The sequence below is a fragment of the Crocodylus siamensis genome, chromosome 2 (assembly GCF_052110815.1).
Source record: "Crocodylus siamensis isolate JL-2025a chromosome 2, ASM5211081v1, whole genome shotgun sequence".
NCBI lineage: Eukaryota > Metazoa > Chordata > Crocodylia > Crocodylidae > Crocodylus > Crocodylus siamensis.
Window position 1 is genome coordinate 271,959,688 of NC_143396.1, and position 21,269 is coordinate 271,980,956.

Below are 21,269 nucleotides of genomic sequence, written 5' to 3' on the forward strand. Positions count from 1 at the left end.
CATTGGGACACCTATATCTTGCATCACTGGTATACCAGTACAATTTTGATACATGGTTAAGTATCATCCACATTGCACAGACACCCATATCACCCTGTTATACCTCATGGTGGCTCATATGCACCGAGTATGAGAGGGGACAGAGGAACCCTGCAACAGCCCCCCAAGGTGAGTGCCCTTGGAGTGGCCTGTCTTTCCTCTTGCTCTGCTCCTGTGAAGGATGGAAGGCTTATAGCCTCTTCTACCTGCTGTATGACAATAAAGGCAGCAGACAAGTCTAATAAAATCAGTAGAGGCATGTCTCCTTGGCCCACAGCAGAAAAATCAATGAACAAAATGTGTCAGCAGTTTAAGAACATGAAACATCTAGTCCAGTACTAGGTCTCCAGGAGAGGTGGGTGCTTTAGAGAGACAGCATGTGAACAGGGTATATTTAGAACAATGATTCTCAATCTTTTTAGATTCAAGCTACGCTTCAAAGAAAGTGTCAGCTTTTAGATTTCACTCATTTTTTGACTACGGAAAAAACACTAGATTAATTCTTCTGTTGCAAAAAACTCGGGAAGACCACAACTGGTCAGAATGTGTTTTACACTACAAATTCCTGCTTGAAATCTCTAGGTTTATCTTGTGAATCATGTTGGCATACTACACAGTGCTATGGCACCCTGTGGCACCATTAAGAGGATCTCAAAGCACCCTCAAGGCTAAAGCACCCTGGCTGAGAATTACTGATCTAAAGCAGTGGTGCTCAACCTTTTTCTCCAGTGGGCCAGATGCTTCATACTCCATATCATTTTGGTTCCTCTTCTCTGTACCTTTCCTAAGTCTACTACATCCTTTTTGAGCTTCTGTCCTGTATCCACAATCAAGAAAATCTGGACAACCCATGTATTGCCACAACAGTGTTCCCAACACTTCCTGTTAATTTTACCCCAAAACTTGGAAGAAGCCTGAACTGCAGCTTTCTGAAAATACTGGATGCTCTACCTTCAGTCATAGAGGCCTTGACATCTACACAAGGGGCTGGCAACCTATGGCCCACAGGTCAAATCCTACCCACTGAGCCAGAGGGCTTTAGTGGGGTTTTTTGACAAAAGATTCATCTACACCACTGTGCTGCAGCCAGATGGTAGGGAGCTTCATCTGTGCTGCACCACAACGGGGCAGCAGGCAGAAGTGATGGTGGACAGGTCCTAGTATGGGCCAACCTCAGACCCAAGCTGGGTAATTCTGACCAACCACTGGAAAAAACACTAACCAGTGATCTACACCAGCAAGTTACCTGCTGTCTCCCTAGTAGCTGTTTCCAGGCATCCAGCATGGCTCCAATGCACAGGAGCTAACGAGTCACACTTTCAGATCATATATACTGAGGTGACCAGAAGTGATAATGCCTTCCTTGTAACCAAGCCATCTGGTACCATTTCAAAATGCAGGCCTCCAGACACAAAGATGTATTTTTGAAAATATGAGTATTCTCTATCAATTCCACTGGAGTGTCTGTCTACCATTCTCTTCCTGAACAGAAACAGCAATAGCACCCACCTGGAAAATGGGACCAAAATGAAGACTGTCCACAAACAATTTTTTCTAGCACCCTGCAGTGTGGAGGCATATTAGGATCTCTCTCATGTTATAGGATTATTTTATCAGAACGTAAAGATACATTAATGTTCTGAAACACTCAGAACAGGAGGAGTTGCTACCAATGTAATCCAAATGACTATTTTTAATATGCGTTGGCAAATTAACTGGCTGCTCAATCATGACAAACCTCTTTTTTCCAGTTCCTTGAAAAATGAAGTAAAAGGCCTGAGATCTTGGTCCTGGCTGCTTTTCAATTTTTTCTCCTCTATTTCACTCTGTATTTAAGCGTTATATGCATATTTAATTATTTCCCCCAACATACACTCTGTTCTACCTCAGGTTCTGAACTGCTGGGAAATGTGTACTGGCTCCTGAATAAACTAACCAGCTTTCAGATCCAGAGTGAAAGCCCTAATGACGGCTCTGCTTCACTAGACTGTCACGGTCCAGGGAGTTCCCAGGAGCTGACAACATCTTAGGCTATTAATAGAATGGAGTCTGTGATTAAATTATGGCTTCTGAATTTTATAGCTTTCACTTGCCCTGGATTAATTTCTGTCATTTCTTTCAAAATCAGGTACACTTTTTATTTAAAAAATAGGAGTGCACCAATAAAGATTTTCTTGGCCGATACTTAACGAACCATAAGGGCCAATGTCAATCCAATAACTGATATTTAGTAACAATGCAAGGCATTTTAAACTATTAACAAAACCCTGCTCTGGTCCTCGATGAGGAAGGCAATGACCACCTTATTCCCACGCACATTGCTCCCTCACCCATGGCTCCTACCTGCAGCCCCGCTCCCTATGCATCCCCTGCTGCCATCCTAGGCAGGCATAGCAGACCCTCACGCAGACAGCGGCACCAGGCATATTTAGAGACCCAGAGTATGCCACTGCCTCGGTGCTGGTGGGCCCTGCACAGCTGAGCTCCTGCAACTGCCAGGGAGAAGCCATTTTTGAAGAGGCGCCTGGTGCCCAGGGGAGTGGAAATGTCCCTCGTGCGGCACCTTATCCTGCCCGCATGCAGCCCAACATCTCTGCAGCAGCCCTGGCACTCAGGCCCCTGCTGTATGCATGGTGTTGCCATGTAAGTGGCAGCAGCAGCAGCAGCAGCAAGAATAGGAGCCAGTCACTGTCCCTTTGTTGCTGAGGGCGGTGCCCCGTGACTGCTGCCTGGTGCCACCTGCTTGCCAGGACCCGTAGTCTGCCACAGGCTCAGGCCGTCAGCAGGGCACAGGGACCAGAGTACACTTGCCGGGGTGCTCCAGGCACGAGGCCATAATTATCAGCTACAACAACCCAAAAAAAGCCAATAGCCGATACCTGTGAACACCTGCAACCTGAGATCCTGGTCCTGCCTTTGTTTCAAGGTAATTTGCATCATCACAGACCTTCACAGGTCTAATAAAAGATATCATCTCTATTACAAATCCCGATTGTCAATAGCCAATAAATGTCATTTCTCCTTTTATTGGTGCCAATCTGACAGCCACACGATATATCGGTGCATCCCTATTTAAAAGGGGAATAACATGAATCTCAATGTTCAAATATTACAGCTTAACCAATAAGTGTCTGGATATTACCTGTACAAACTAGGGGTGCATTGATAAAGATTTTTTTGGCTGATACTGATGGCCAATTATTAACCAGCCATATCGGCAGATACCATTCAATAGCTGATATGCAGCCTGGCAGTTTGGAGTAGTCTCTGGCCAGGGCACAGGACAGAGTCACAGACAACTCATCTGGGGGGCACAGAGGGTGCATGGCTACCCACCACTGCATGCACCCCCAGGGGAGGCAAGAGGTGCATGTGCCCCCAGGATTTGTGCACAGAATGAGGGCGGGCTGCCTATTGCAGATTCGGGACCAGAGTTTCTAGGGTCGGAAGGGACCTGAGCAGATCATCTAGTCCAACCCCCTGCCGTGGCAGGAAAGAGTATTGGGGTCAAACGACCCCAGCAAGATGTTCATCTAACCTCCTCTTAAAAACCCCCAGGGTAGGAGCCTGCACCACATCCCTTGGAAGTTGGTTCCAGACCCTAGCCGCCCTGACTGTGAAGTAGCGCCTCCTGATATCTAACCTAAACCTACCCTCTGCCAGCTTGTGACCGTTATTCCTGGTCACTCCTGGCGGTGCTCGGGGGAACAGTGACTCCCCCAATGCCTGCTGATCCCCCCTGACTAGTTTATAACAGGCCACAAGATCCCCCCTCAGCCTTCTCTTGTGGAGGCTGAACAGGTTCAGGTCCCTGAACAGGTTCAGGTTGCAGCAGGCTCTTCCAGGTGGCGGGGCTGTGCTCAGGACAGGTGGGGTAGGGGCAATGCTGGGAAGAGAGGTTATGGGGGGGGGTGCTATAGGGAAGTTTAGGGTGGCTGTAGCCCACTCCGTAGCCTCCCCCCTGCACCACTGCTACCCACCTCACCCCTCCCCTCCCTAAGTGCAGGCCCAGCCCCACCCTCCCACCAGGAAAAGGCTGACAGACCCTGGCCCTGAGCCCACAGCAGGCAGCCTGCCCCTGCCCTGCACACAAATCCAGGGGGCATATATCTCTCATGCCTCCCTCAGGGGTGCACGCAGCAGCAGGGAGCCACCCCTCCTCCCCACCCTGTATCTTCCCAATGAGCTAGCTGCCTGGAGCTCCATCCTGTGCCCTGCCCCCCCCCCCCCCCGGGCAGCGCCTGTCCCTGCCACATTCCCTCCCTCGCTGTGGGGTCCTCGATCTGCTCCCCACATGTCCCTTCCCCCCTACCGATTTACCAGCCAGATGTTGCTCTCCAAGCTGCCAGGCTGCATTCCTGGCCACATGAATGCTGCAACTGTGCACATATACATGGTATTTATCAATGACATTATCAGCTACACCAGCCAAAAAAGCTGACTGCTAATAATGTCAATTTTCCTTTCATTGGTGCCAATCCAATATGGACCGATACACTGGCGCACCTCTAGTACAGACATGTAACAATTAACTTGAAGAAATTGACATCAGATTGTACTAAGTAGCTAGGAACAGGCATGCAACCTGCCCTCCAAGCTTGCTGCCCATGGTGGGTATAACAGTAGCAATTGGCCAATAAGTGGCTCAGGACACAGCAGTTACTACTCTGTGGAGAAAATGACTAGGGGAGCAGACTTACTAACAATACAGAGGTGCAATCTGTACTGCCACATAGATACTATTCACTTTCTGAAGGTCACTTCACCCTGGAGTGGAATGACTTGGATCAGTTTAAAGTTTTGCCTATATATCTGTTCTATTTTACGCTGAAGAAAAGCCAAATTACCCAGAAATAACATATCATGTGTCCAAACCTGAAGTTAAATATAATCACATGCGATAATGCATGGTTATATGGCTGCAACTGACTAATGACAACTACAAGTGAATTAGAGATGTGTCCACAAATAACTGGATAAAACTTGGGTATGGATTTAATGTGTCCCAGTGGCTTTGCAGTTTTTACTTTGCTCTGTTTGGCTTCTTTCCAGATTTTTGTTTTATACCCATCACCTTGACATCCAGGTGCTTCACATACATCATTGATCAGGAAGTCACATTATCTGCACTTCGAAGATTGGAAACTGAGACACAGACGGCCCAGCTAGACCTTTAAGTAAAGGTGTGATAGGATTTGATCAACAATCGACACAATTGTGCCTCCTGCCATGTCACACACGCATGGCAGGGAGTGGAATTGTAAGATCCGGCATCAGATCCTATCACACTTTATTGCCAGTGCTAGGAGAGCCTGGGATCACAATCCCAGGCTCCCCCTGCATCAGCAAGCAGCATGTTTCCACAGCCGTGAGTCCGACAGCTGATAGATTCACAGCTGTGGTAGTATCCCACGTGGTGCCATGGCTGAGATCCCCGCATTTGGGACGCACAGCCACAGCAACGTGGTGGCAGTCTTGTCAGCTGACGGTACTAGTAGCCACAGCAACATATGGGTCACTGCCATGGCTGGGAATCCTGTCAGCTACAGGACTCCCAGACATGGCAGTGCATGGTGGTCAGCTGTGGGACTCAGCTGATGGGGCTCCCAGCCGCAGAGGCATGGCTACGTTTCTTGCTGCATGTTCAAATAAAAACTGAATAGAAACCAACTATAAATTTTTTACACATTTTCAAGCTCTATCTGTAGCTGGATGGACCTTTTCATGGAGGGACAATTACTTTGCACATGTAGTGAGTCTAAATTCATCATGCCAATAACCAGTTAATTGTGTAATATGAGTAGCATGTAGAGGGGGCCCGAGAGACGCAATGTCTTCCTCATGATGGTACTGAGGGGCGCGACAGCAGTCAGGCCATGGCAGCAGGGCAGAGCCGTGGCCCGGCACGTGAGCAGCTGGAGGCAGGAGGTGGAAAGAGCAGCACACCCCCACTCCTTGTCTGTTACTTCTTGTGCTGTAGGCAGCATGGCTGGTGCAGGGGGCCCAGCAGCAGGTCTTGTTGCCCCGCTGCCTCCCCTGCCACAACCCCGCCACTGAGGCAGCTCCTGCCCATGCCAGTCCAGCAAGACTGCAGCCCCATGCCTGTTGTGGGTGCACAAATCTGGAGATGCACATGCCCCCTTCCCCTGCCCCAAACCCCCCACCCCATGCCCCATGCGCAGGGAGCAGCAGGTCAGGAGTGAGACACACCGGCAGGGCTGCAGGGATGGAGAGCTGTGGGTTGCGAGCGAGAGGAGCCTCAAGTCCAAAAGGATTCAGAACCACTGCTCTAGCTGATAATTTTATTGTGTGTTCTGTAGTTTAAAACAGCTTAATAAAGAATTAACAGGAATCAAAACCTACAGAATATATTGTTACCGCACTCCACACCATTACATGCTATGTCACTTATCTTGATCTTTCCGTGTCCTTTTTTACCCCGTCTCTGAGGTACATCAGTTACTATGGAAACACTCATTGGTATATGCAGAGTTTAACTACATCCACAAGTGCAACATACAGTCAGTTTACACAATGGCTTGGGCAATGTAAATGTATGCAACTGTGACTACGTCCCCGTTCATGGTGTAAGATGACTAGATAATAAAACTGCACCCCGCATAGCAGTTCTGCACACTGGAGACCCAGGTAATGTGCTACACTGGTCATCTACAACTGAGAAAAAAGAACACTTGGAACCAGAAACAAGACCTCTCGCAATCATAGCTTGGTGACTCGCTCACTGAGAGACCCAATTTGCATGGATGTGCAATTGCCCATTTTGCATGTGCAGATGGCCATTCTGCAAACCTTGCTGGCACAATCATGAAGTGCCTGCTGCTGAAACTCAATCCATTCAAAAGACAAACATTGCATGGAAGTGCGAGGTTCTACAGGTAGTGACTAGCCCAGACTCAACAATACTTGGATTTACAAAGCAATTAATTCAACTTCTGCAAACTTACTTAAAATAACCCAACACTTACTTATTTTAAACTGAGGGATGATTCATTCAGAAACAGAAAGTGCAAACTCACAGCTCAGCTTTAATATGTTATTGTCACCCACTGAGTAGCAGCTCAGAGATTGTGCCGAAAATTTCTCTCCTTTTGATCTTGACATATTCCCACTACCTTGTTAGGGGGAAAAACGTGCCCACTGCAAGCATATCAGAATTGGAGCTGTGCCGGATACAGAAAAATCACTTTACTAAACTGAAAGCCTTGCTCAGTTTGATTTAGAGAGCTCTTGAGTAAGACCCAAAATAAGGAAGAGAAGGGAGATCTATTTGGGCTCTGGTCAGTTCCTTTCTGTACACTAGGTTGCTCATATTTGGTCTTTGTCTTCAGTGCATAACAGGCTCTTAAAAGGGATTTGAAATACAATAGGCAGTCATCCTCAAAATTTCTTTTATCCATAATACGATGCTCTTTACCATCTCATTGACAAATCTGGAAGTTTTCATTCACAGCTGGCACCTCATTTCCCTCCTCTGGCTGCCTTGCAAACACAGAAGGGTTAATAGCTGAAACCAAGAGACAGGGCAGAGTGCATCCCAAGCGTGACATGATCCAAAGCTGACATTTCCCCCTCCCTTGGTTTGAAGCCCCCTTCTATCTCGCTGTATGCAGCTCATGCCAGTAGCACAATCTTGCTACTGCTATGTGGTGCACTTGAGAGAACCAGCTCCTCTTATGGCTGATGATGACAGCACCACTTGAAGGTACTCTGACAAGCAACCAAACCTACCTCCTACTGGTGATATTTATGTGGTCTTAAGGAGGGGAGACTGAGTGACAACCATTACAGGTTCCTTTACGATCCACTTAGCCAAGTGCACTATATAGACCAATTCCTCCTTGCCACCCCGCTGTTTGTTGCACCGGTCCCCCTCAGCGATCCTTCCTGAGTACAGCACTTGCTTAGGATAGCTATAGCCAGAAAGAAGGGAGATTCTTTGAAATTGTTCTGAACAGTTATCTGCATGGTTTGTCGCTCACCAGCACCGCAGTTGATCCAAAGCAATGGTGACACTTCATTATCACATGCCTACTATTCAGAAAGAATGCAGGCATCCAATTTAAAACCAAAGCGCTGTGTGTCTTGTACATTTAAATGGCTGCACTGTCCTACATTCCCAAAGCCAGAGGATACGAGTAAAAGAGCACGTCTCCTTCAGAAGGAAATATGGGGAGAAATCATAGAAAGACAGTTTGTCTTCAACAGAAGGTTAGTACTGTACTTCCCTAAACACTTCACTGCTGCTGCTGGAAAGGACTGAGCCATCAAGTCCTTGGTATTAGCATCTTCTTTCCCAAATTCAAGAAACTTTATTCCAGATGCTAATCCCCTTTCAGCGTTGTTTAATTTGCCTCCTATTAACCATCCAGAGCAGCTGGCCCTGTAAACACTCAAATCCATGAATTAACCATCGGGTATGTCCAGGAGCCAGGCAGTGCCCAGCTGCATAGCTCCGCCACCCACTAGTCAGACAAAACCTATCTTCAGGGCCTTGGCAGAGTGGAATGAAATCTACTTAAGCAACAAAAAGGGCTTACATGGCCCATCCGATTAATAAAAAACAAACTTAACTGTTTCAGTGCCTCCTAGACCCAGCCTCCAATACAGCCAGCAGGAAAGCACCCCCTCTCCCTGCGGGCATGCATCACATCTCAGAGAGCATGGCCAGGGGAGGGGAGCTCCTGTGGTGCTGCATTAAAAAAAGAGGATAAAGGAAAAGCCTGGACATTCTTTTGCAACCAACTCTCACATACAGACAGGATTAGATGGACTCTACCTACCTGTCCTGCATGAATGCTAGACCAGAGCGCCACCTCCCTGGACTCCCCACAACGCTTTCAACTCCTCGGGCCAAATTCCACTGGTGTTAGCCCAAAACACCCGAGTTCCGATTTTGATTTAAGGGTGCAACACACCTCAATTTGTTATGTGCTGTGTAAAGACATACACCTCCTCACAACCCTACAGCATCACATAGGCAACCTGGCCTCTTAAACGTCATACCAACCATTATTAGTATGATGCATTTAGAGTAGTTTCTGTCAACTAATATATACTCAAAAGAAGCTGCAAGTCCGAATACCAATAGCAATAACATAATAGAAGGTTTTCTCTTACCGCACCCCCCCCAGCGAACAGACAATTACAGTGCATTAATGCAGTGCTAAGTGACTGGCACTGAGGGATACTGTTTTAAGAAAAAAAAATAGTCCTTTTCAGAATTCTTTATTAAAGAAGTACGAGAGAGACACCTAGAATAGTATTTCCAGACTTTAAGGAAGCTCCTATTGAAAGGATTAAGGGTTTTTCCACTCTTGTGTTCTCTCCTACTGGTGCTGAAAAAGGTCTTTGGGTGGTCCAAGAGCCAAGCTGCCAGAACTGTTCTACATTTCATGGCCTTTTTGCCATAAATGTGATATTGGCTGCTTTTCTTAAAGCCCCAGCTCCTGGAATCAGGGGGTTCAGGATGGTGACCATAGTACACACCTGAGGTAGCTTTAATCAGCACTCTCTCTTACCCAAATAGCAGCCACTAAAGCACCAATGGCACAAAGCCTGCAGAGACCCTGTGTATGTTCTCAGTGCCTAAGGCCTCTTCCATCATAGCATCACTGCTTTCACCACCCAAGCCAGCTAAATTAAAATTACCGTAGCTCAGGCATGTCAGCATGTGATGCAACCACACACCTTTGACAGCATCAGGTCTTCTGCCCTCAGGTAGAATCCCAGCTTCCTTTTTAAAAAGAAGTAAATCAGAGAAAAGCAGGAAAATGCATACAAAGAACAGAAGGCAAGTAGAGAAACAGGCCAGAATTATTTTGAAATCTTCAAGACTTTTAAGCTAATCTATTCACAGAAGCCATAAAAATTAAGGGCTGGAAGGGACCTCGAAAGATCACCAAGTCCAACGCCCCTGCTCTGGGCAGGAATACTGCTGAGATCCAATGATCCCAGCAAGTTGTCTGTCCAGTCTCCTCTTGAAGGACTTCCAAGGTAGGGGACTGCACCACCGCTTAGAGAAGTCTATTCCAGATTCTGGTCACCCTTACCATGGAGAAGTTCTTCCTTACACCCAACCTAAACCATCCCCTAACAGTTTATGGCCAGTGTTCCTTGTCCTCCCCTGGGGTACCCTAATGAACAGTTTTTCTCCCAGCCCCCGATATTCACCCCTTACATACTTACAGATGGCCACCAAGTCTCCCCTCAGTCTTCTCTTCCCCAGGCTGAAGAGTCTCAGATCCCTTGCATCTTTCCTCATAAGGTTTGCTCTTCAGGCCCTTAATCATTCTTGTGGCCCTTCTCTGGACCCTTTCAAGATTCTCCACATCTTGTTTGAAGTGCAGCATCCAGACCTGGCCATGGTACTGCAGCTGGGGTCTCACCAGCGCCAAGTAGAGGGGAAGTATCACTTCCTTAGCCCTGTTCACGACGTATTGACTAATGCATCCCAGGATGATATTAGCTCTGTACAGCATCACACTGGTGGCTCATGTTCATCCTGTGATCAACCATAATCCCGAGGTCCCTTTCAGCCATCATGCTGACCAGGACATCTCCTAACCTATATTCATGTTGCTGGTTACTTCTCCCCAGATGAAGTTTCCCCATAACTTAGTATCGTCAGCACACTTGGCCGGCATGGAGCCAAGAACCGAACCCTGTGGGACACCAGTGGCCACCTCCTGCCAAGATGATACACACTCTCTGCATTCAATCCCTTAGCCAGTTCCCAACCCACCCGACATGGACTCTGCCAGCCCACAATCCCCCAGTTGTTTTTTGTTTGGTTGTTTTTGTTTTTTTTTAACAAGAGCATCATGGGAGACCATATCAAAGACCTTTTTAAAATCCGAGTACATGACATCAGCCACATCTCCCACATCTAATCGGTTCATTACTTGCTCATAGAAGGAAACAAGCTTGGTCAGACACAACCTGCCCACAAAAAAACCCTGTTTGCTATCCTTCAGCATCATGCCTTCTGCCAGTCTCACAAACAGACCTCTTATAATTTTTTCCAAAATTTCACCCGGTATTGAGGTCAAATTGACTGGCTTATACTTTCCTAGATCCTCCCTCCTCCTCTTCTTAAACATTGGTACCACATCTTTTGATTGGGGGAGGAGGGGAAGGGAGTGCATGATTTTTTGCACACCTGGATCTGGCAATCCTCTTTTAGGCAGCTCCTAACTGCCTGCCACCTTTCTAAGGTTAAGTTACAGCTTTGTTGTTGCCATTACTGGTAAACAGCTGGGAGAAGACTGAGGCCAGAAGGACTTCCTAACAGTGATGTCATCACACTAATGCATGAGGGAGAAAACCAAAGTAACTATCCACCAGGTGCTGTCCAAAAGCAAGAAACAAAACAGGGAGATTTCTCACCTCTCTTCCCAGTCTAAGAGGTTTGGGATGACAACCAAAAGGAGATGGAAATGTGAATTGTGTGTCTCTTTTGCTAATCTGATCCTGGAACTCTGTCCTTGGATAACTTCTTGTTGAGTATTGTGGAGAGAAACAATACTGTCTTTTTAAAGCTTTTACAATCACTGATGATATAAGCAATGATCTTTAAAGATGCAGATGCTAGTGATGTGCTTTCTGAAGCTTTCGAATAGCATTCCCTACACTGCAAATTCTGCTGCCCTACTGACAAACCTTTATTTTATTTTCCCTTCTTCACCCCCTACTGTTGCAGCAGCAAAAAGACTGCCTTAATTTTTTCTCTTTGTCTGTTCAATAGCATCATGGTGTTATCAGCATTGTCAGCAGGAATAAGCTTCTCTCTGCTGTGCTCTTCATTCCTTGTTTGCCCTACATTAAAAAAGGAATTGTGTTCATCAGACAACTGCTGCCTCAGAGAGAGGCAATCAGCAGACCTGATGGGCTATATCCTGTTCTAAGATCCTTGTAGAAAACTCCAATTGAGGACAGTGGGTACTGATTGTACAAATCCAGGAGCACAGTGGCATGATTCCCTCAGAGTGATGTTTTTTCTCTATTTACAAAGATGCACAATTGATATTTAAGACAATGTGATCTCAGAGGGGAAGCTCATTCGGGTTCCCCAGTGCTACAACACATATGAATTGGAGATGATTTTTACGATTATAAGATAGGCTCCTTAAAAATGACCTCAATCTAATTCTCCTCCCAGTTGTTACCATATTTTATCACATACAACATAGAATTCCCCCCCTACCCTCCCAAGGAACAGCTTCTGGACACTGCAGTGTGGCTTCATAGATTTCATAGACATTAGGGCTGGAAGGGACCTCGGAAAATCAGAGTCCATCCGCCTGCCCACGGGGCAGGAAGTCAGCTGGGGTCATACGTCATACGATCCCAGCAAAATAAGCATCCAAATTTCTTTTGAAAGCGTTCAATGTAGGTGCATGAACCAACTCTGGTGACAGGCTATTCCACACCTTGGGGGCTCGGACAGTGAAGAAATTCTTCCTTACGTCCAGCCTGAAACGGTCTTGCTGGAGTTTGTAACTGTTCAACCTTGTCATCACTTGGGGTGCTCTGGTGAACAATCGTTCCCCCAGATCCTGGTAAGCACCCTTGATAAACTTATAGGCAGCCATCAGATTTCCCCTGAGCCTGTGCTTTTCCAGGCTGAAGAGCCCCATGGCTCTCAGCCTGTCGTCGTAAGGTGTTTTCCTGACCTCTGATCATGTGCGTGGCTCTTCTCTGGACTCTCTCAAGCTTCTCCACATCCTTTTTGAATTGTGGAGCCCAAAACTGTACTCCAGTACAGTACTCCAGCTGTGGCCTCACCAAGGCTGAGTACAATGGGAGAATGATGTCCTGGGATCTGCTTGAGAAGCATCTGTGGATGCAAGCCAGCATTTTGCTTGCTTTACTAGCTGCAGCATCACGCTGAAGGCTCATGTTCATCTTGTGGTCAATCACCTTATATATGACAAATACAGTGTGTCCTTCCCACACGTGTGCCTCCTTTCTGGACCCGGAGCGGAGGAGAGTGCAGCAGTAGCAGCGGCGGCGGCGAGCAGAGCAGCTGAGGGGGCAGCAGCAGCTGATCCCCCTAAGGTAAGTGGGGCTGAGGGACTGAGGGGCTGGCGCAGCTGAGCCGGATCCGGAGGGGAAGCCCCCCGGGTCCCTCTTAGCCGAGCCGGTAGGGAGCCGCGCTCCCGAGCCGCGCGAACAGAGCGCGCAAACAGGCGTGGTCTGTAAGAGCGCGCCGGCATTTGCGGCGGCGTTTGCGCCGGCGGGCGAGCAGGCGGGGCCCAGAGGCTGACCCCTGCTCTGCTAGTAAGGGCAGCAACTCCTGCGATGGTGTCGACACGGAGTTCTGCCAGGGCGCCTGCCCGGGGGGCGCAGCCTTCCCGGGGCTTGTCCGAGGCCTCCACCCAGACGGAGCCCTCGGGGGGGCTGCCGTCCTCCAACCCCCTGGCCTGCGGGAACTGCCCGGCAAGGTCTGGGGGGGCAGGGACTGGGGACTCCTGCACCTGTCCTGTAGGTATCCGCCTTAGGACCCTGGAGGAGCGGGTGCAGGAGCTCCTGGAGGAGGTTAGCAGGCTGAGGGGAATCCGTGAGGCAGAGGAGGAAATTGATAGGTATTTTCTTTCTCTGCAGGGTGGTACGACAGAGGAGAGGGCAGCCCGGGATGAGCCCTCCACTGCTGAGTGGCAGACGGTCTCCCGCGCCAGGGCTATTAACCATGTTGCGGCACCAGTTCCTCCTGTCCATCTGGAGAACAGATATGAGGCCCTGGCAGCCCTGGAGGAGGAGGGAACAGTGGAAGATTCCAGGGAGGAGACTCTGCGCACACAATGTCCTGTGCGGGCGGCGGGAGTCAAGAGGCCTAAGAGGAGGAAGCGTCGCGTCATCGTGATTGGTGACTCCATCCTGAGAGGTACGGAGGGCCCCATCTGTCGCCAGGATCCCTCAGCACGTGAGGTCTACTGCCTGCCCGGAGCGAAGATTCAGGATGTGAAGGGGATGCTCCAGTCCATCATCCAGCCCACCGATTATTACCCCATGGTCCTCGTCCATGTGGGTACTAACGATGCGGCCAGGAGATCCCCTGATCGCCTGATGGAGGACTACCATGCTCTGGGAGGCGTGCTGAGGGAGATGGGCGCACAGGCAGTCTTCTCTTCCATCCTGCCAGTGAGCGGTCGAGGCAGACGTCACGAGATGTGCATAGCGGAGACCAACTGGAGGCTACAGGAATGGTGCTTCGAGGCGGGCTTTGGCTTCCTCAGCCATGACCGGCACATCGTGATGAGAGACATGCTGGGATGGGATGGGCTCCACCTTTCCCCTAAAGGTAAGCGTGTGTTCTCTTCCAGGTTGGTGAACCTCCTTCGGCGGGCTTTAAACTAGGCTCGTCGGGGGAGGGGGAAGATGAGGGCGGAGGAGATGATGAACTACCAGGCCCAGCAACAGCCAGCGAGCCCAGACCAATGGTCAAAAGGGAGAAACAGGTAAGTGATGGGGGACGGGGCATTGCTGAGACTAGGGGGTCAGTGGGCACAACCGTTGGAGGCCTCAAATGCCTCTACACGAATGCTCGAAGTATGGGGAAGAAGCAGGAGGAACTCGCCCTCCTCCTAGCTGTCACCAGCCCTGACATAGTAGGGATCACAGAAACGTGGTGGGACTCATCGCATGACTGGGCGGTGAGTGTCAAGGGCTATAGGCTGTACAGGAGGGACAGGATAGGAAGGAAAGGTGGAGGAGTAGCACTCTACATCAAGGAGGAATATACTTCCTCGTTAATTAGCAAGGGGGTAGAGGGGGGGCACTCTGAGGTGCTCTGGGTTAGAGTAAAAGGCAGTCCAGGGGAGAGAGACTTAACGGTGGGAGTCTACTATAGACCTCCCAACCAGGGAGAAGAGCTCGACCAGGAATTCTTAGGTCAGCTCACAGAGGCAGTGAGGGCTAAGGATGTGGTCATCATGGGGGACCTGAACTTCCCAGACATCTGCTGGGAGGAGCAGTCAGCCAAGTCTGATCACTCACGTCGGTTCTTAGCCAGAGTGCAGGACCTCCATCTAACCCAGGAGGTGCACAGTCCCACCAGGGGAGACGCCTTGTTGGACCTGGTGCTGGCCACGGGTGATGACCTGGTGAGGGGGCTGCGGGTGATGGGCCACCTGGGAGACAGTGATCATCGCTTGCTGGAATTCACCATCCAGCGTAAGGTGGCAAAGGGCTGCAGCAAGGCAACAGCCCTAGACTTTAGGAGGGCTGACTTCAACAAGCTAAGGAGGATCGTTGGGGAAGCGCTGAGGACCCAGAGGGGAAGGGAATCAGATGTCGAAGGGGAGTGGTTGCTCCTTAAGGAGACGATCCTCCATGCCCAAAGGGAGGTAATCCCAACAAGGGTCAAAGGGAGCAGGAGGGCACATAAACCCCCATGGCTCACTAAGAGCATCCGGGAATGTCTCCTTGCTAAAAGGGAGGCATATACCCAATGGAGAGATGGGGTCATCACCAAGAAGGACTATGTTACAGTCGCCCGAGGATGTAGGGGGGCAGTCAGGAGGGCCAAGGCAGAGATGGAGATAGGACTAGCTTCCCGGATTAAGGACAATAAGAAGTCCTTCTTCAAATACATAAGTGGTAAAAAGAGGGTCCCGGGTAATGTGGGGCCCCTGCAGGACACGATGGGCAACTTAGTCATCACGCCAGATGATAAAGCTAACATATTTAACGATTTCTTTGCCTTTGTCTTCCTAAGTAGGGACCAGTTCAGCCACCTCCCTGCTGGGCCCCCCTCGGGCCCCGGGAGAGACACGCCTGGGCCAGGGGTTAGCGAGGAGTTAGTTAGGGTACTTCTGGAGAGGCTGGACGTGTTCAAGTCCGCTGGTCCGGACGATCTTCACCCTAGGGTTCTACAGGAACTGGCCGAGGTCATTGCGGGACCCCTGGCGCGGCTCTATGAGCACTCGTGGTGCTCTGGCGAGGTGCCGGAGGACTGGAAGAGGGCCAATGTGGTCCCTATCTTCAAAAAGGGAAAAAAAGAGGACCCGGGAAATTACAGGCCAGTTAGTCTTACCTCAATCCCGGGTAAGCTCTTTGAAAAAATTATCCTGGCACACATCCAGGAGGGCCTTGCGGGGGAATGCATGCTCAGGGGCAACCAACATGGGTTCATCAGTGGCAGGTCTTGTCAGACCAACCTGGTGGCCTTTTACGATCAGGTCACCAAATCATTAGACGCAGGGGTTGCTGTGGATGTAGTCTTTCTGGACTTCCGGAAGGCTTTCAACACTGTCTCTCACCCTGTCCTCATCAAAAAGCTGGGAGACTGTGGTGTCGATGCCCACACGGTCAAATGGGTCGCCAACTGGTTGGAGGGCCGCACCCAGAGGGTGGTAGCGGATGGGTTCTTCTCGACCTGGAAGGACGTGGGCAGTGGGGTTCCGCAGGGCTCGGTCCTCGGGCCCGCACTGTTCAACATCTTCATCAGTGACTTGGATGACGGGGTAGAAAGCACCCTGTTCAAGTTTGCTGATGACACTAAGATGTGGGGGGATGTGGGTGCACTAGAAGGGTGCAATAGGCTACAAGCTGACCTTGACAGGTTGCAACGGTGGGCGGATGAGAATAGGATGGGGTTTAACACTGATAAGTGCAAGGTGTTGCACATGGGGAGGAAGAACCGGCACCACACTTACAGGTTGGGGAACTCCCCTCTTGCCAGCACGGAGACGGAAAAGGATCTTGGAGTCGTCATTGACTCCACGATGAACATGGGCCGGCAGTGTGGGGAGGGAGTCAAGAAGGCCAACCGTACCCTGTCATGCATCCACAGATGCATCTCGAGCAGGTCCAGGGAGGTGATCCTCCCCCTCTATGCGGCACTGGTCAGGCCGCAGCTGGAGTACTGTGTCCAGTTCTGGGCGCCACACTTCAAGAGGGACGTGGACGATATGGAAAGAGTTCAGAGGAGGGCCACTCGTATGATCAGGGGTCAGCAGGGCAGGCCTTATGAGGAGAGGCTACGGGACCTGAACCTGTTTAGCCTCCACAAGAGAAGGTTAAGGGGGGACCTTGTGGCCTGCTACAAACTGGTCAGGGGGGATCAGCGGGTATTGGGGGAGTCCCTGTTCCCCCGTGCGCTGCCAGGAGTGACCAGGAATAACGGTCACAAGCTGGCGGAGGGTAAGTTTAGATTAGATATTAGGAGGCGCTATTTCACAGTCAGGGCGGCTAGGGCCTGGAACCAGCTTCCAGGGGAAGTGGTGCAGGCTCCTAGCCTGGGGATTTTTAAAAGGAAGTTAGATGAGCACCTTGCCGGGGTCATCTGACCCCGGTGCTCCTTCCTGCCAAGGCAGGGGGTCGGACTAGATGATCTACCTAGGTCCCTTCCGACTCTAGCTACTATGAAACTATGAAACAGTTTCTGCTAATTACGGGCAAAGGTAAAAGTAAACCCTGTATGTCTCTCAACAAAACAATGAGCACATTTAGCTAATTAGCTACTGCTACTCAGTTACGTACTACAAGGAAGGTACATCCTCATGTACACTTTCCTGCACAGTTGACTAATTAGCACTGCAGTAAAGTGTCACAGCTTGTATGTGCGCCAGTCTTAGGGCACAGTAAACTAATTAACTCCACAGTAAGATACCGCAACCCCAAAAGTACTCTCTTACAACAGAGTAATTAATTGTCCTGAATCACATGTGTAGATTCTGACCATGGGTGTACACTGCACCCAGTCAGCTCAGAGAGCTGGTGGCCTGCTCCATCCCAGCTCAAATTGCTGCTGTCCCAGCACACTTGTAGACATATGTGCCTGGAAACTGTTGACTCTGGCTCAAACTGCTTCAGAGTTTACTACGTCGCACTGGGGACTTGTACACATGATAAAAATTGGCTGTGGTTTAATTGTGTCAGGCTGTACATGTGAGGGGGTTTTGTTAATGATTTAAAATGAGTTTGCTACATTGCAATCTAAACCACATCTGCATATAGTTTAGTTTGCAATGTAGCTATTTGTAATGTTGCAGCCTTTGACAGCTTACCTTCCACTTTAAAAGAACAAGGCTTGCCAAATCCCAGCAATACAGGACCATCAACTGGGCCAGCTACCAGGACAGCCTGAGTCAGAGTATGAGTAGGGATTTCACTGAAGAGCTTGCCCAGCCACTTTTTCTCTCTGTAAGATTGCTGAGTGGAAGCAGGTGAAGGAGAAAGAGGGATTTTTCCCCAGGATATACCAGTGGAAGGGATGAAGGAGCTAAAAGGAAAAATCAGTGGGATGACTGGAAAACATTGCAGTGTCAAAGCCCCTGCCTCTGCCTGTACCTGTGCAGGCATGGCCCCTGACCACCAAGACTTTCACCCAGGTTCTAGTCTGCCTTTGCAGTGACTGCGTTCTGCATGTCCTTGCCAGGGACGGCCAGGTGGAGGAGTGCTTGCAGTGTGAGAGGTGCCTCCTGGTGGATTCTCTAAGGAATCAGGAGGGAGCTGCAGAAAGTAGTAGATAGGCTCTGAAACATCTATAAGCCTAAGGCCTCCATCAGCTCAATACACCTCCAGCATCATGCAAGAGGGACAGCTAGAGAAAGCACTGAAAGATGCACACTCTCAGGATGGCAGAAGATTCACCTCTGGGAACAGACAGCACCCCTCTATTTGGAGAGCTTCAGGTCCAGAAGAGAACAGGTATGAAGTCCTTACACTGGATCAGCAGAATCCCAGTCCGATAGCAGGGGAGGCCAAACCATGCATCTCCAAGGTGCAAGGATCAAGATCACCACTACCAAAAAGAAGCAACAGATGCTGGTGGCTGGTGACTCCCTTCTACACAGTTTGGAGGCTCAAAAGGTCTGCTGCCTGCCAGGAGCCTGCATCCAAGATGCAACAGAAAGGTTGCCCAGACTCATCTCGCTCTCTGACTACTATCCCATGCTGTTCATCCATGTGGGCACTTATGATACTGCCAGGGGTGATCTTGAGCAGATCAAAAGCGACTGTGTGGCTCTGGGTGCAAAGGTGAAGGGAAAGGCGGCCCAGGTGGCATTCTCATTAATCCTTCCAGTCAAAGGTAAAGACCTGGCAAGAAACAGACACATCCTAGAGATCTTCCTGGAATACCACCACATGGTTGAGGAAGCCATAGCCTTTCTGGCAATACCAGAAAGATTATGGCTTCTTTGACCATGTGGTGATGTTCCAGGAAGGTGGACTGCTAGAAAGGGATGGGGTCCACCTGACAAAGAGAGGGAACAGTGTCTTCATGTACAGGCTTGCTAACCTAGTGAGAAAGGCTTCACATTAGATTTACTGGGAGATGGAAACAAGTAGAGAGACTGGAGACCTGGATAAAAACTTAATAAGGGGAAGCAGTAATAGAAACCTTACCAATGTTCTCAGGAAGAGGATAGGACAATCAGATACTTGAAATGTTTACACACTAATGCAGTAAGTATGGGGACAAACAGGAAGAAATGGAAGTCCTAATACAATCACAGAATTATGATGTAATTTGGATTACAGAGACATGGTAGGATATTTCACATGACTGGAGTATGGTCATAGATGGTATAGCTTGTTCAGCAAAGATAGGCAGGAAAAAAAAAAGGAGGTGGTGTTTCTCTATATATCAAGGCACTGTACATGTGTTCAGAGGTGCAGTACCAAGTAGAAGGTTGAAAAGGGCCAATGTGGCCCTTATTTTCAAGGGGAGAAAGGATGATCTGGGTAAGTATAAGCCAGTTAGCCTCACCCTTATCCTTGGGAAAACCTTTGAAAACATTTTTAAAGATCACATATGCGGGAGTCTAGTAGGAAAAATAATTCTGAAGGGTAAGCAGCATGGCTTCATAGCAGTAGATCCTGTCTGACTAACCTTGTTTCTTTTTATGACAAGGTCACAAAATGCTTAGATGCAGGAGTTGAGGTAGATGTCATCTACTTGGATTTTAAAAAGACCTTTGATACAGCGTCGCATCCCATTTTTATAAACAAATTAGGCAATTGTACACAGTCAGGTGGGTGGAGAATTGGCTTATAGGGTGTACATAGAGGGGTGGACAGGTCATTTTCGAGCTGGAAAAAAGTCAGCAGTGGAGTTCTCCAGGGTTCAGTCCTCGGACCAGTGCTGTTCAGTATCTTCATCAGTGACTTGGATGAAGGCATGGAAAGCACTCTATCCAAACTGGCAGACAACACCAAATTATTGGGCAAAGTAAACATGATTTCATAGACATTAGGGCTGAAAGAGATCTCGGAAGATCATAGAGTTCAGCCCCCTGCCCGAAGGGCAGGAAATCAGCTGGGGTCATAGGATCCCAGCAAGATAAGCATCCAATTTGCTCTTGAAGGTGTTCAATGTAGCTGCTTGAACCACCTCTGATAGCAGACCTTGGGGGCTCAGACAGTAAACAAATTCTTATGTCCATCCTGAAACGGTCTTGTAGTAGTTTATGACCATTCAACCTTGTCATCTCTTGGGGTGCTCTGGTGAACAACTGTTCCCCCAGATACTGGTGGCCACCCCAATAAACTTGTAGGTGGCAGCCAGATCACCCCTGAGCCTGTGCTTTTCCAGGCTAAAAGAGCCCCATGGCTCTCAGCCTGTCATCGTAAAGTCTGTTTTCCTGACCCCTGATCATGCGTGTGGCTCTTCTCTTCTCTCAAGTTTCTCCACAGCCTTTTTGAATTGTGGAGCCCAAAACTGGACGCAGTACTCCAGCTGCGGCCTCACCAAGGCCAGGTACAAGAGGAGAATGACATCCTGGGATTTGCTTGAGAAGCATCTATGGATGCAAGCCAGCATTTTGGTTGCTTTACTAGCTGCAGCATCGCGTTGCAGGCTCATGTTTATCTTGTGATCAATCATGACCCCCAAGTCTCTTTCTTCCATAGTGCTAGCCAGCGTAGCACTGCCGAGCCTATAAGGATGCTGCAGGTTTTTCTTCCCAAGGTGGAGAACCTTGCATTTTTCGGTGTTAAACAACATCAGGTTCTCATACACGCATTTGCTGAGCTTGTCCAGGTCAGCCTGGATCACCCGCCTATCTTCTGGCGTGGATGCTTTGCCCCAAAGTTTGGTGTCATCGGCAAACTTGGCCAGTCGCTTCTGACTCCAATGTCCACATCATTAATGAAGATGTTGAACAATATGGGTCCAAGGACAGAGCCTTGGGGGACCCCACTGGTCACAGGACACCACGATGATTGACTTCCATCAACTACTACCCTCTGAGTCTGACCACGGA

General features: G+C 49.2%; 2 protein-coding genes across 6 annotated transcripts in view; one reads left to right on the top strand and one right to left on the bottom strand.

Annotated features, from left to right (window-relative positions):
- Positions 1–21,269, bottom strand: part of CCDC85C (coiled-coil domain containing 85C) — a 185,071-nt gene that overhangs the window by 23,709 nt on the left and 140,093 nt on the right. The gene's annotated exons all lie outside the window — the stretch shown is intronic.
- On the top strand, positions 8,024–14,915 carry LOC149872195 (uncharacterized). The gene is made up of 3 exons (XM_090034472.1): positions 8,024–8,268; positions 12,999–13,116; positions 13,663–14,915. The coding sequence occupies exons 1-3, from the start codon at positions 8,024–8,026 to the stop codon at positions 14,413–14,415; spliced, it is 1,116 nt and encodes a 371-aa protein (XP_089890598.1). The 3' UTR covers positions 14,416–14,915.